We start from the raw sequence: 15,489 nt of genomic DNA on the forward strand, positions 1-15,489 counted from the left end.
ACCCCATAGGCACCCGCAACTTGAGTGATGAGCTGGCCATGCCTCCCTGACCATTGACTTCGCTTGTCAAAAAGTTGCAAAAGGTGATTACATGACCCTGGGACACTGTGACCGTCATAATTATAAATCAGTTGCCAAGCATCCAAATGTAAATCACATGACCCTGGGGATGCTGCAACAGTGATAAGTGTGAAAAATTGTCTTTTTTTCCAGTGCCCTTGTAACTTCAAACAGTCACTAAGTAAATTGTTGTAAGTCGAGGACTACCTGTACTTTATCATTTTTTTTCTTTTTTTTGGTCATCAAGTTTTTGACACCTTGCTGGACAACTGGTGGTACTCGGATATTGCCTTATCCTAAAAGTGGTACAATGGGTGAAAAGGTTGAAAAGCCCTGCCTTACCCTATCTCTTTAAATCATTAACTACTAACAATGGGAAGAATGAACAGAAACATCTTTTCAGTACCAACTATTTTACCTACATACAGACAAGAAGACATTAAAAATAGCAGCAGTGAAGTGATTTCCCCAAGGTACTATTACAATTCTCAGAGGACAGCACAATAGGGCTGTCTCTTTTTTTGCTTTTAATTCTTGACTGAGGATATACATATGCATTAAATGCACTGCTTGAATGATAAAAAGCTTTACATCCATATTTTAATCTTCTGATCAGCTCTAAAGTGAAGGTAAATTCTATGGAGGGGCAAATTCTCTCCATAATATTTAATATTTAATTAATTATTTTTTAAAAATCCTACAAGCCACATTTAAAACTAATAAACTCTAAAATTGTATGAAGACAGCAGTAGTATCCAGACAGAAGACAGAACAGTTAACCGAAAGTCCTGGAATAGATACTTCTATGGCCAGTATTGATATTCATAAGGGTTAGTTAGCATCAACTATGTTTGAACAGAAACAGAATTTTATAACCACAGCAGTAAAAACAATTTAATCAAGATTTGGATTACAATTTGAAGGAATAGGAAATTACCCTTTAATTATGATGTGAAATGTATCTGTGTACGTACACACACATGCACAGAAGATTTAAATAGTATTAAAAAATATATTCTGGTGGCATACTATCTGATGAGCAGATTGCATCCCTTGTCTATTAATATGACATGCAAAGGTCATCAAAATAACTAAATTATATTTCTAAATTTAAGATCAATCCAAAACAATGTATTATGGAGTATCCCCAGATGACTCTTCATAAAAAGTATTGAATGTATCCAGACTGAAATATAGAGTGTTACGATGTCTGTTTCACTATGTGAATATCACATTTGTTTTATTTTGGTGGCACTAGTAAATTTGTTTCTGTTTCAGAATGAATTGTTCATCACTTTAAACTAACAGATAAGAGCAAATATTTCTTTAATCAATTTAATTTGTTAAATATTTAGAATATTGTTATATTTTAAATATATAGAAAACAAAATGTATGAATATTAATAAAAATAAGGATTTTTGATGGAATCAGCTGAAGCTTAGTGAAGCTGAAAAATTAAGTCAGCTTTGAAATCAGAGTCAGGGAGAACTGAAGTTCTTGCTTTTGCCATTAAACAGCTACATGTAGTCTAAAATCATTTAACCCTTCCTAAGATTAACATTTTTATTAGTGTAAAAACAAAAGAATCTTGTATCACAGAATTTATTACTTTTATTAAAGATAAAGTTGGTCTTTCATCACTTTAAAAGTAACATATCTGACATGGAACAACTCAAGTTACTTATCTGCTATATACTTAATGCATTAAAATCCTGCAAATTATAGAATAAAATTTCAATAATTTCAGAGGAGGGGATAAAAACAATGCTCTAGTATCAGGATCTTATCATTTAGAGTCTTATAGTTTTGAATTAGGGAGCACATTTAAAGCAGATGGCTTTAAATTCCAGAGAGAAACAGTAAGTAGGCAATACCTATTGTAAGTATGCAATATTTTTTCTTATCAAAACTTATGAATCCTGGCAGAAGACTGTCACTGAATCATATTAGCTATGTAGGTGAATCTATTTATCTATATTCCCTCCCTCCCTCTGTCCCTTCCTCCTTCCATTCCTCTACTGAAAAGTTTTAAGAAATTTTTCCAAATTTTGGTTTACTTTAAGGCATAAGGTATACCTTTAACTATAATATGTTATTATATTTCTGCAGTTAGGGTTTTGAACAGGACCAGAGTCACCTGATTTTAATATTACTTGATTTGTGTAGGGCAAAGACTATGTAATATTTTCACAGAGATGTAGATGATAATTGAATGATACGTCAAAGAGTAATATTCCAATGTTAGCAAAATCTGGACAATGGAATGAAGTAGGACAGCACAAATACATAAAATATATTAAACAGTGCAATGTGGTAGCTAAGGTGTTGGATTAGGAGTACTGAAACATAGGCCATCCTGAGCCACGGAAACTCATTGGGCGATCTGAGGTCATTCAGTCTCATTCTCAACTCAATCTTCTTCATAGGATTATTATAATTAGGATAAAATAAAGGATTATTTCCATGTACAGTATGTAATTCTGAACTCTCAGAGAAAATGCATCACCAACAACAAACAGCAATAGGTTACAAACCAGACAGACCCAAATGGATACTAAGCTTTAACATTTTGACTCAAATACAAAATACTCAATAAAACCTGCATATTGGTTTCATCAGTCAACATTGTTTATGTTAAAATGTATTATTCAAACTATTATAACTAAGTAATATCTGTTTCACACATAACTACAGTTTTACTTATAATCATCTATAAATAAATATTTTCATTTCTTATTTTTCCATTTTCTCTTTTCCTCTCCTCAACAACCTCTCATGCTTGATCCATCCAAAGCTTCAGATATAATAAACTTGTTATTATTTATAATGATATGAAGTTACTGGTTACAGCTTGCTAGTACATCTAGCACTTTGTAAATTATTTTTTATTTCCTGAATTAATTAATAAATAAATAAGGGTAACCAATTTTCAAAAAAAGTCACATTCAGCAATTTTGGTTTGGTCTACTATTAGAAAATTGGTATACTTTCCAATTATTGTTTGCATTTTAAGGATATAATTCTGAAAAGTTTTGTTGATGATTGTATTGCCACAATGTCATTAGTACTGTGCTTCATCTATACATAATACACAGCTGCAACTTATTTTCTAGGAATTCTTCTATAAAAATATTATAGCAGAGTATAAGTGTCATAAAATAGACTTTTATTTATTCATATTATCAAGGTGATTTAATTATGGATATGAATAATATGACCAAATATGTAATTGCAATTTTAATTTCAGCAGATGGTTCTGCACTAGACAACTGGCAACAAGAGGAGATAATAAACTATATATCCATATATAGAAAAAATAACTTCAAAAGTCTACATTCATCAATAACACAAATGTTAATATTCCCATTTCTAAAATATGCAACAAAGTACAGCCCCATGTACCTTTAGTCAAGAACTCAAAATGCATTTCTTGCTTATAATAAAACTGCTCACCCAGGTTCAAAGTGGACCACAACAGCTTAAGGTTAACATACACTTTAAATAATTATTGCTAATGTTTAATAGCAGAGTACTTTGGTATTCAGTGTAAGAAAGGTGGAAAATGAAAAAAATAGTACAATGCATTATTTGCTCCACTTCCAATTGCACTATAGGTCTTCTAGGCAACTCTCTCTTTGCAAGTGTTTGGGAAATAGAGTGAACTGCTGTTTCATCTATAGAAACTGCCCATATAGCTTTTATAACCTTATACAATAAACTTAAACCAGAATGTTATTGTTCTAAAACTGCTACTTTTCTCCACTAACAAACTTCTTACCAAAAGGCTGTTTCTGCATAACCATTCATTACATCTTTTCTCCACAAAAATCACCCACACAGGCACATTACATATTTTTGGATTGAAGTCCAAAATTACCTAGTTGTTTCAGATAATTTGCTTTAAAGCAAAACCTCTCTTCTGAAATTTGCTCTTCTGTAAACAGCACCTGTTTATCCATAATGCTGGACTTTTGGGGTACTGTACTTGCCTTGTAAAAGACATCTACTTCCAATGTAAGACAGTGTATGGTATTTCTAAGAATGATGCTACATAAGCAGGTGCACAATAAAAAAAATAATACCAACGCTATGGTGCAAATGCAACATTTAAATCACTAAATATTACAACTGATACAATAGCACATACAATAATCATTTTTGTTACAATAATCCAAAATCAGTGTCTCATTTGAACAAGTTTGCCTTTGAAGAAAATTGATACACTCTAGAGGGTAAAACAAATCTTTAGTGTGCTTCTCCTTCCATAACACTGCAAGTGGAGTCTGCTATGATCCTCAAATGCTTTTACATTATAGGTTTAGACTCAAAATGCAGGGTACATAATCCCGACTGTACTTAGGGTAACCTACCAGGCATACCTCTCATACCAACCTCTGCACTGAAACTCTAACTATTTAAGTAGTTAAAGTTTTCTATACCAACCATAATATCACTCGGTATACAGAAAATTGCACTTGAATAATCTTTCTTGTGAGGAACCTAAGTATCTCTGCCAATTTTTAATTAAGCTTTAGTTTTCTATAATACATCCTGGGAAAATATATGAGAAGGAAAAATATACAAGTAATAAACCAAAGTTATAAATCTTTTCTTGCTATAAGTTCAAGGAGCGTAGATCTGATGTACAATAAATTCTCAGTGATTAAAGCGTGAATGAGCTTCAATTACTTCAGGTTAAAACTTACAAATATGTAAATGCATAAAATGCTATCTTACACATAAGTAGTACTGATGCAATTCATGTGAAGTCCTATCAATGTAACCTTGACTTCCTTCTGAATAAACATATTATGCATAGGCTAAGAAAATGTTCTCTGCATGTTGCCATATGACATAGATACTATGATTTACTCTGAAGTCCTATGCACAGTGACTCTGATTGAGTCCTGTGAGTTTATTTTATAGTTTATTTTATTTGTGCTAATGCCTGAAACCTAAGTTTGGTTGGACCAAACTAGTACTTAGATGGGAGACCTCCAAGAACCCACAAGGCTGTAGGCAGAGAAATATCGTAGAAGAGAGGAATGGAAAACCATTTGCATGTTGTATGGATAAGAAAAAATAGAGACACATAATCATCAAGAGTTTAGTTTGTGTCAAGGAAAACTTTACCTTTATTATTTTTCATATAAACTAAATAGGTTTGACCCTATTTATTTAACCCTAACCCCTTATACTATAAATTCACATGAAGCATGTGAGAACAAAATATGGACTGCATTTTCCCAAATGCTTTTTTCAAATCCAACATTATCATTTAAAAATGAATATCATCTGTCTATTGTAGAAAGCTGAATATCCTCCAAATCCTATAGTTGTCAAAATAATCAAAGTAAAGCAAGAAAGAAAAGGAAAGGAAACTCCTCTTAACAAATATCAAACTCATTTTAAGGAAATAAAACATTCGCTGTATGCCATAGGTGCTATATATTTTTCTATATAGGCACATATGAAAATCGTATAACAATCAATGGAGCTTACTTCAAGTATGTGTACATAGTACTGTGAATTAATTACCTTTCAATAAAGTTAACAGCACTAACAAACAAGAGTCAGAATCTTAAAATGCATGCTAGCAATTTTGCATTCATCTTGGCTACACAAACCTGCAGTGGTCTGTGTATTAACATTTAACAACCAGTCTGCAGTGTTGAGCAGAGTCATGTCACCTAAAGGAAAATTGCAAAGAAAATAAAATGCTAGTAGTTTTTCCATATATGTTACAGAATCACATCTATACAATATCCATCAGAAAAGTTTTACTTCTTTTAAATTGGTATGGCATGTTAAGCTCTGTTCCTTCTCTCAATTACTTGGAATTGTTGCATTAAAATTATAACTTAACATCCTGATAGGTTTCTTTAGATAGGTTTGTGGATTTTATTAGTTAAAGTTGTTAACTCCAGAATATAATAGTTATCATTATACTTATACTTGCAGCATATACAATATATACAAAATCAAAAGATTTTTTTTTAAGTAGCGCCCCCTCTCCCATTTAGATGTCCTTCTATGTATCTCCAAGTAATTTTTAATTAAAACTGAGAGCAAAGATGATTGGGAGACGGAGGATGACAATGGTCAGTGGAGGGGTATCTCTCACTTAAAGGAATGCAGTATATGTACAAGTGAAACAAAAACTTTTTTTCTTTTAATATAGTAAACTTTCTTATAAAAAGGTTAAATTTTCCTATTACCTTGTTCAAATATTTCAAAGGAAATTGTTAATTTGTTCTACACAGCACATTGTATGTGTAGTTTCCCTAAAATATTGCTATGTTAAGATTCTTATTCAATGCATATTGGAAAGCTAGCAAGCTCTTTACAATTGCATCTCCTATGGCACCATGTGTTTATGCATTCTAACCCTATTAAATTACAATTTTGCACATTTTCATACTAAATTATCTTTTTTAAATATATACCTAAACTGAGATAGCAACAGAGTAGTCCATATTACTTTCTTTATATATCACAATATTTCATTTAGTGGCAAATTAACCAGGTAAATGTACATGCATGATTAAACAAATCCTGAAAAGTTACCAACAGCAAGCTTCAAACATCTATAAACTACTAATTATAACTGGTGTCTAGCACCACCTTATATTCATTAAAAATGTACACAGTAGCAGAATTTATCTAGTTAAGCATTCTTGAATATCTACTAAAGAAGTCTGGTTTCCAAGATGCTAAACCTGAAAGTCATGATAGTAACTTTCAGATGCCAAAACAAAGCTGCTGCTTAAAATCAGCAAACAAACAAACAGCTAGATGAAAAAGTTGGTTATCACTAGCCTTTATGCAGAAGACTGGAGAAGGATTCCAGCATACGTTCACCACTTTCATTCAAATAGTAAAGCCAAAATGTAATAAGTAAGGCCTAATATAAAATTTCATATTAAGTTTGCAAAGTATATACAATCAGGAACTAACCTTCTGTGCCATTGGGTGTCATGGAATTATTATTTAGGTGAGAATTATCAAGTTTTGGACCATTAGGAGACTCACTGCCAGCACTCAGACGGCTATGCGGGCTGGCTAAATCCTGCATTTCCATAGGCCTAAAAAAAAAAATAATTTTAACTATAGATACACAATTCAAGACTTCACATACTATAGCTACAATTAATTTTTCTACCTCAAATACACAATCATTTCTGTAAGTGGAAATCTACATATATTCATAGGTTTGGAAAGTCTGTAAGAAATAAAATCCAATAGAACTTATTCCCAGGTAAGGAGTTTTGCACCTTTCCATACATAATTCATTAATGTCTAATGAGAACCTTAACATAGCAAAAACATGTTTCTTCTTATAATATATCCATTATTTGTATAAATTATGTGTCAGAGGCAATAACAGTACATTAAAAAGTGAGTACCCAAAGCAATACATTAACACTGCTTGCTTGTATATAATTTACCAACCAATTACAATTTAATGGGCCTCCAAACCAAAGAAAACACTTGAAGCAATAGTTGAACCTAGTGTCTACTGACAAGGAATGAGATATTCCTGATGTATGTGTTTACTCTAGCAAACTACTTAATTGTTCCTCTGTTTCCATTGAAACAAATGCAGCATTAAAATATTATGTCTGTTCTCATGTTTGCTTTGTGGATTACATAAAGTGTGCCCCACTGAAAAGGGATAAGGCCAATGCACAATGAATGGTTCTAGCATTAATATATCTTAGCACTTTGCGGTACTGTCGTTTAAATAACATAAAAATTGAGCTAAATAAAAAATTGCTAATATTTTGTCCTTTAATTATGCTTTAGTTTAAATGCTAGCATTCTTACACATAGCAGTTTTTATAATAAATTTCCATTTGTGCTTTTAAAAACATAATCGTATAATATATATAAGATTAGTCAAGGCAACAGTCAACATATATTCTAAAATAAAAATGATTTTTGAATAAAAAAATAGTTCTAGAATAGTTTATTCATTTTTGCAATATGAAACATCATTGGAATCAATTCTAGACTTTCCAAAATGCTAATAAACCTGGTTTGGATTTTCAGTTTTGTTTGAAGAGGTTTTTTTGTAAAATACTATCTGAAATTATACTTACAGGTAGATAAAGTTCAATAGTGCAACTGAACTGAATCTTTCCAGACTTACCTCATATTCTGTCAAACCCATGCAAAGAAGCATATTTTTCAAAATTTATTCTGATGTATTTAGTTTTCAACACTGTATTTGTTTTCTTGTAATAAATTCTTTTGACAATGGTGCTGTTTATCAAATTTATATTTAAAAATGCACTAATTTTCCAACTTATATACAAGGCTCTGTGCCACTGTGATTAAAACATTCCAACCAGCAGATAAGTATTTTTTTTGAAATAATCATTTCAGAATATTTAAAGTATTTTCCAAAGAAAACATTTCTCCAGTTTAAAATTTAGAAACAAAGCTCATTCATATATTTGTCACTTGAAGTAAACAGCACAACCTCATTCTAAGCTTTTCTTTCCATAGAGAAGTGACTTTCACTTTAACCTTACCTGCGAAAGGATGAAGCAGCAACATCTGAACTGACTTGGGATTTTTACACCTGCAAACCAGGGACACAAACAGAAACCTATGTTATCCTATGTTCATGTCAGGTCTTAATCTAACTAAACAAAGAAATCTTCCTGGGGATCGTAATGCTGTTTTTTAGTCTAAAGAGGAGGGGGACAGCACTTCGGTGAAAGACATATTGTCTTTAAATTGAAGCCTCAACTGTTGTTTCCTCCAGCAGGACTATCCCCCTCCTGCCCATGTCATGGGGAAGGCAGCCAAATGACGGGATAGTGATTCATCACTTGTCTATGACAGCTGCACACTGCATTACCCCTCCCCCAATCAACATGTAAAGCTGTCTTCCTAGAGTAGTTTAGGAAGAAGTGCCTAGGTAAGGAAGCTATTAACAGAGCAAGCAATTTTAAGGGAAGACGCTCTAACACTCCAACACCCTCTAAAGATCTTTCAGCCAGCTTTTATTATCACTAGCTGAAATATATCTCCCTCCCACTCTTTAACTCTTTACAGTCTTTTATGCCTATCAGGTTAATTTTTATCTTTTCACACAATTTATGTTTTAAAATTCAGATTCCAGGAAGTTTTAAAAGATTTCAGGTCAGTGCTAAGCATGTAAAATACAGCTAAGTTATATTTCTATAAATCATCTGCGAAGTTTCTTCATGTCTAACTGGCCCAGAGATTCTACAGCCTTCGATCTGTGCCCTCCTCCTCCAATTAAGCTAAAAATAACCATACATGCCTCAGAAAAAAGGAACTTTACGCAGTCTTTTAAAATATGGATCCCACATATAAAAAAAGGTATTGCTAAATAAACAAGTTATGTTCTAAATGAGTATCATCCTTCAAGACAATTAACTTTTTCTAAAAATATCAGAATCTTTTCAGACTTCGATAAAGTAAGAGTAGCTTTTAAATTTGGAAATAACCTGAAAATAATCTGTATTTAAGAGCAGACTTGACAGAAAAATTGTTTCTAAAGAACAGGTGATATATCTCAGGTGAAGATCCGCTGCTAGTTTGAAAGTACAAACAAAACTTCTCCAACTATGGCATATATTATCTTTAAAAAAATCTGAATCTAGAATTTCACCCAACCTTAACTGACATTTCCTAGATGATCACAGAACAAAGACAAGAGAGATGAGGCATTTTAAGTGCCATAAAAGTCATCTAAGCAAATCTCACTTATGTGTTTGTAGTTTTTGTTATTTTTAATCTTAGAATTACTACTTTAGAAAGCACACACCAATCCTATAAGCAGCCAGACAACATATAACGTTACACTTAAGGGCAAAAAGCATGCTGTTACAGAGCTAGAACAACTACATTTTTTTTCTAGTTCTGTTTTAAAATGCCGCATAAAAAGAGACCATAAAAAGCTAATTCAAACTATCAAATGTGTGTTTGCAACAGCTAAACCTTATTCTTTCAAGATTTTTATCAAGATTTTTTTTAAAGACCTGTTAAATGGAAACTTTTTACTCTAGCACTCAAAACTGTGCTGTAATGCCTTTAGGATATGTTCTCTTATGCCTCTTGAATACACTTTGAATAAATTATAGGTGGGAAAATAACATACTTAAGAATACAGATATTTTAGTATTTTAAATTAACTGCTATAATATATATTTTATATTATTTGTATAATATTTGATATATAGAATATAATGTGCAAATCATGTACAATAATACAAAATCTGTCTTTTGTAAGCTAAAATTATATATGATACCATATATAATACAAATATTTGCATATCTTTCATTATAGAAGCTGTGAGAGTTCATTTGCAAGATCTTCATACTTCAGTTGCAATCCTTTTCCTATGAAGGATTATTTAAAGCATGTGTTATACATTATACTATTTAAAAATAATTCTTTAATCAAAATAACTTTAAAACTACTAATCTCCTATTAGATTGGTCAAATGAATCCATAGTGGTACAGGAAAAATAAATCTACTCTCAAGAATGCAAATGCAAGCAACAATTAAACACAGATGTTGGTGACCTTATTATAATTTACAAAATACTATACTTCATATGTTTTTGGAGGACTATGGGGGATGTAAAATTATTCTGTAGTGAGTAATTGCAGTATGACCAATTTGTAGAGAACAACATGTGGATGAATGACACTTATTAGTACTTTAATTAATACACATTTACTGTAGCTTAAAATTTTACTCAGAAAATGTAGGTGTTCAAAATCATAGTTTTACTAGATAAATTATTCCATAGATCAGAAGCTCGCAGCAATAATTAGAATCAACTAAAGAATGGCTGCACTAAAATGGAAGATAGTGCAATATGCAATATTATTGCAATATGCAAAAATTTCATTGTGAAATCAGACCAACCAGTTTTGAAAAAGCAAAATCTGGAACTTCTTTGTCATATAAGTAATCACTACATGATCATGATTCAATAACTGAATATAAGTTAATTAAATGCAAAACTGCTTTTTAATTCTCCCTAAAAACATGATGAAATGTTTAACTTCATTTAGAAAAATTACAATGACATTTAGGATGGTAATAATAGACTTATGTAGCTCTGTAAAGTTTACTTGTGAGCAGGCCTGCACTGTTAAAGTGCACTGTTAAATATCTTCACAAATAATACCAAATTGTGACCAACTTATAAAATCTTTTCAGTTGGTCTTTTTTCTAATTAACTTCATAATTCTTCACAGATGTAGGTTTTGTTGATATTCAATTTGTCTCTCTCATTTTGTTAAACCTCACATAGTACTCCAACAATCCAATGAATAGCCACATTAAATCTGTTAATACCATGCTCTTCAACCCCAGAAATTATTTCCAGAAGGCAAACTTGCTTTAAGAGTTCATCAAACAGAACTTAAGGTACACATTTTATCACATTTCCCTACCACAGAGCTCAAGATGCAGAAGAAAATTCATGACTTTTGCACTGTTTATTATACTTTGGTAAATTACAAATCAAAAGCATCTGACAGAAAATCATGTATGAAGCCAGAAACTTAATAATGTTCCGTGAAAAGTAAACTGTAAATGGGAAGGGTTTCTAAATCTCAGCAGCACAGAATAAGTAGTGAAGATACTTGTCTAAATGATTGGTTTTCCAGACTTTTAAAAATTGCTAGAAGCAATCCTTATAAAAAGGAATTTATAAAACATTTCTTCTAACCAAAAGGAATTTCTTTGAAGTAAAAATACTCTATAGTTCATATTTGAATTAATAAATTATATTCACCCAGTTATAATTTAAACGCCCAAAGAGTTCTTTAGTTACTTTTTTCAAAACACCCCCCCTTTTAAAAAACCAAAAACTTACAAGAGTCACAAATGTTGCCAGTCTCAAACATGGAGTTAGTTAAAAATTACTTTGCAATGCATGTATCAAAAGTGCACGAATTGTTAAAACTGGTTTTAAATAGCATTGTATCTTCACTCAACTGTTATTGGCATTACTAATGAAATATATTGACATATGACTCAAATATAAAAATTGAAGACTAGATCTTCTGAAATAGACATGGAAGTCAAAATAAAATATTTTGATTTGTACAGAATGGACTTTTCTTTTGATAAATGTATATATGATCTCTGCTCTTGAATCAGGGATCTTTTTTAATTCTATGAATAATCCCCAAAACATCAAAGAAGACATTCCTCCATTTTTCTCTACCATTTGGAATCATGTATTTCCCAACTGTGTTCATGAAAAATCAAACAATGGCTTCTTTTCTAAATCTGTCATTGTGCAGGGATTCCTAAGACTGATGATTTTAAGGGAGTACTGCAACCCAAATAATACCAAGATTTGATAACACGTATTTTGTTATAAACAAACACTGGGACACGATTAACATATACTATAATTCCTTCAGAAAAACAGGAAAAAAAACTGAGCAGTGTTAAGATGCATACTATAGAGTATGTTTTAAAGAAAAATACAAGTATAAATAAAAATATCCTAATTTCCAAAAAACTATTCTTAAAATTGGTTAATTTTTCTTTTGCAGAAAAATATTTTTAATTGGTTTAAATAGCGAAACTGAATTCAGATTTTATCATTTTCTTGTAAAATGCACTTAAATTTGTTATCTGAGGCTAATTTAACACGATTATGGTTTTGGGTATTTTAAACATCTAGTGGCATTTATAAAATTGGTCAAAATGAAACTTACTTTTTTTATGAATGATGAAAGTCAGAAGCTTCAAGTAAATACAGTACTGTATTAATGCTAGTTACTTGTAAGCATTTAGTTTTCAGAAATACCAAAATTTTACATTATACTTATGCCAGGTAGCTTGATAAAGTCCTCCTTTAATGCTCAGCAATTTTTCCAGGATTTCCTCCTTCAGAGTAAGCTGTCAAGATTTCTACCACACATCCTTCGTCCAAATTTATTTTCTTTCCTTCTGAATTGTCTTTCACCAATTCAAGGATCTTTTTTAAATCACTCATCACTGGGTTATTTATTTTCAGTGACCCGCGAACACTTGAGAAAACTAAACAGTCATATCAAGCAAATTTAACACAATAAATACTTTAGAAGCACAGAACATCTAACTTGAAAGACGTCTACATAAAGAAGCTGAGCCAAAATGTACTGGAAAAAAATGTGACGTATATTAGGCATTAATAGAGATGGGTGGGGGGGAAAGAAACGTGCATGTGGTACCTCAGTGGCTAAGATCACTTAGTTGCTTGGAAAACTTGTTTTTTGCAACATAGGGCATTCTTGCGGGTAACTTCCTTATAAAGCTTCAGTCGGGCCAAAAAAAAAAGTGTATGTGTGTGGGGGCTTTTCTCACCGCTTTACAAGAAGGGACAGTTGTTGTCAAATCCATGCAGTTTTCGAAACAGACAGGTTTGTACTTACAGCGAACGGCTTTGCAGCATCCACCAGGGTTAGGGACTCCCTTCACGTGAACCAACCAGTGTTGCTCACATCGTTTTATTCTTAAAAGCTCAACAGCCTGTCTTGGTTGAAAAACAACAAACCAGTAACCCCCGACCCACTCCAAGCGCAGCCTAGAAGCGCCGCTGGCTCTGGAGGGCAATTTCGTGTTTAGGGCGAGGAGCGGGCGAGGATGACTTCTGCTGTTGCTGCCGCCGCCGCGGGCTGTGCTTGCCAAGCGTCTGTGTGAGGCAAAGGAGAGAGGGAGAGAGGGAGGTGGCGGCGGCGGCGGCGGGAGGGGCGGGGAGGGGGAGCCTTTGGGTCTCCAGAGCGAAATTGAAAACAGTCAACAAGGACTTTCCCAGGAAGGCTTAAAGTCGGAAGTGGCACTGAGGGGTCCGTCTGCAGCAGCACCCAGTTCCCAAATCGGCGCGCGCCTAAGTTCCCGCTCAAATCCACTCTCGGCAAACCAAGGCGCTCGCTCGCTCGCTCTACGGCTCTCCGCAAACGCAAACAAAGGAACAGCCCGAGTCTCGTCGCGCTCACTCGTTGCTTCTAGGTTGGCCCAGGCTTGGAGGTCTGCCCCAATCTAGCCCGAAGGCTTTTCCGCCGCCTTCTTCCCCCACCCCCACCCCCACACACAACACACCCCTCCTGCGACTCGTCCCCTTTTGTTTATTCCTAATGCAAACCACAGCTAGTCTCTTTGCCCTTGTTGGTTTGAAAATGCGAACAATCGAAGTTAGCCTTGGGCTGACTCGTCGGAGGCCACCTTTGCTGGCAAGCAATTTTAGTATGCAAATGAAGGATCCCGAGGCATGTGCATCAACAGCTGTGGAAGGGGGGTGGGTGGGAGAGATGCAGCTGAGCGCGCCCTGTCAAGAAGCGGGCCGGCGGGCTGGCTTTCTGCCGCGGAGGCACCGGCAGAACCGAGCCGCGTAGAGCTTCGCAGAGGAGGCGGCACGGAAAAGCCTCCTTTGCACCTTCCAAGCGGGCTAGCCCGGCGTCGGGCTCCTTAGCCGAGAGCAGAGCTGGGGGATGGTATAGTGTGGATGGACTTAAAGCCTTGGCCCGATCCCCAAAGCAGGCAGCCGGAACGGCGTTCACGGCACTCTGGAGATCTGCTTAGGTACAGCTAAAGAGGGCGATCCAGCAATACGAGCAGGCAACTCTTGCGTCTGCACTTGTTTGGATGTGTATCGGATTGGTTCCTGGTTGTTCCTTAAAGAGGCAAAAATACGAAAGAGAACAAGAAGGCTAAATGCTAAACCCCCTAGCCCGTGCCAACCTCCAGCAATTTGACAGAATAACCACGAACCTTCCAACTGTTAATAATGCAGGGTTAAAAACGATGGTGGGCAAAATGTATTATTTAAATACACTTCTACTTGGATTCAATGTTTTTGTTTTTTTTGAGAGGGTGGGAGTAGTTCTGCATTATCCTTATTTCTAGTCACGTTTTGCACAATGACTAATATTTTATATAGTTTCCTTTGCGTATGTTAAACATTAACATTGAATGCGAATACTTTAGAAACAATTTTTAAAGCTAATTCTTAGATAAGATAATTATCTAAAATCCAGTTAACTAATATATGTTATTTTGAGCTATTTTAACCAATCTCAGAATACAGACTCATTTCTAAATTAATACTGGTCCAATTCCAATACAAACGATGTACTATCAAAGAGAAAAAGATTGTTAAAACATGTTAAAATACCTGTGAAAACTGTTTTTGAATGAAGGTTATAGTTTTGCCTGAATGTATTGTTACATGAAGTAATATGAGTACCCAGTTGAATACTGGAATACTGTACAAAGGTAGCTTCAAATAATGTTTGTTATAAATAAAAGCTTATAACCTCAACATACTTTACAAAAATATTGTGCAATATCCAGTTTACACATTTTCAGAAAAAAATACATCGGGTAAACTTTCAAGGAAATTGTGCCATGACAGCCTTGAGCAGAACTCTGGTT

General features: G+C 33.7%; 1 protein-coding gene across 10 annotated transcripts in view; it reads right to left on the minus strand.

Annotated features, from left to right (window-relative positions):
- The window catches only part of EYA1 (EYA transcriptional coactivator and phosphatase 1), a 93,908-nt gene extending 80,186 nt beyond the window's left edge, over positions 1 to 13,722 (minus strand). For 5 of the 10 annotated variants that reach the window (XM_081324707.1, XM_081324700.1, XM_081324706.1 and 2 more), the window contains exons 1-3: positions 13,491 to 13,722; positions 8,599 to 8,648; positions 7,019 to 7,146 (exon numbers count right to left, since the gene is read on the minus strand). In XM_081324707.1, the coding sequence (XP_081180833.1) occupies positions 7,019 to 7,142 (124 nt within the window). In that variant the 5' untranslated portion in view covers positions 7,143 to 7,146; positions 8,599 to 8,648; positions 13,491 to 13,722. Of the gene's footprint in view, positions 1 to 5,688; positions 5,752 to 7,018; positions 7,147 to 8,598; positions 8,719 to 13,490 lie in introns of those variants that run through there. The other 5 variants (XM_081324702.1, XM_081324704.1, XM_081324703.1 and 2 more) reach the window with 2 other exon arrangements.
- Between the last annotated feature and the right edge of the window lie 1,767 nt (positions 13,723 to 15,489).

Source organism: Vipera berus (genome assembly GCF_964194415.1).
Source record: "Vipera berus genome assembly, chromosome: 3".
Taxonomy (NCBI): domain Eukaryota; kingdom Metazoa; phylum Chordata; class Lepidosauria; order Squamata; family Viperidae; genus Vipera; species Vipera berus.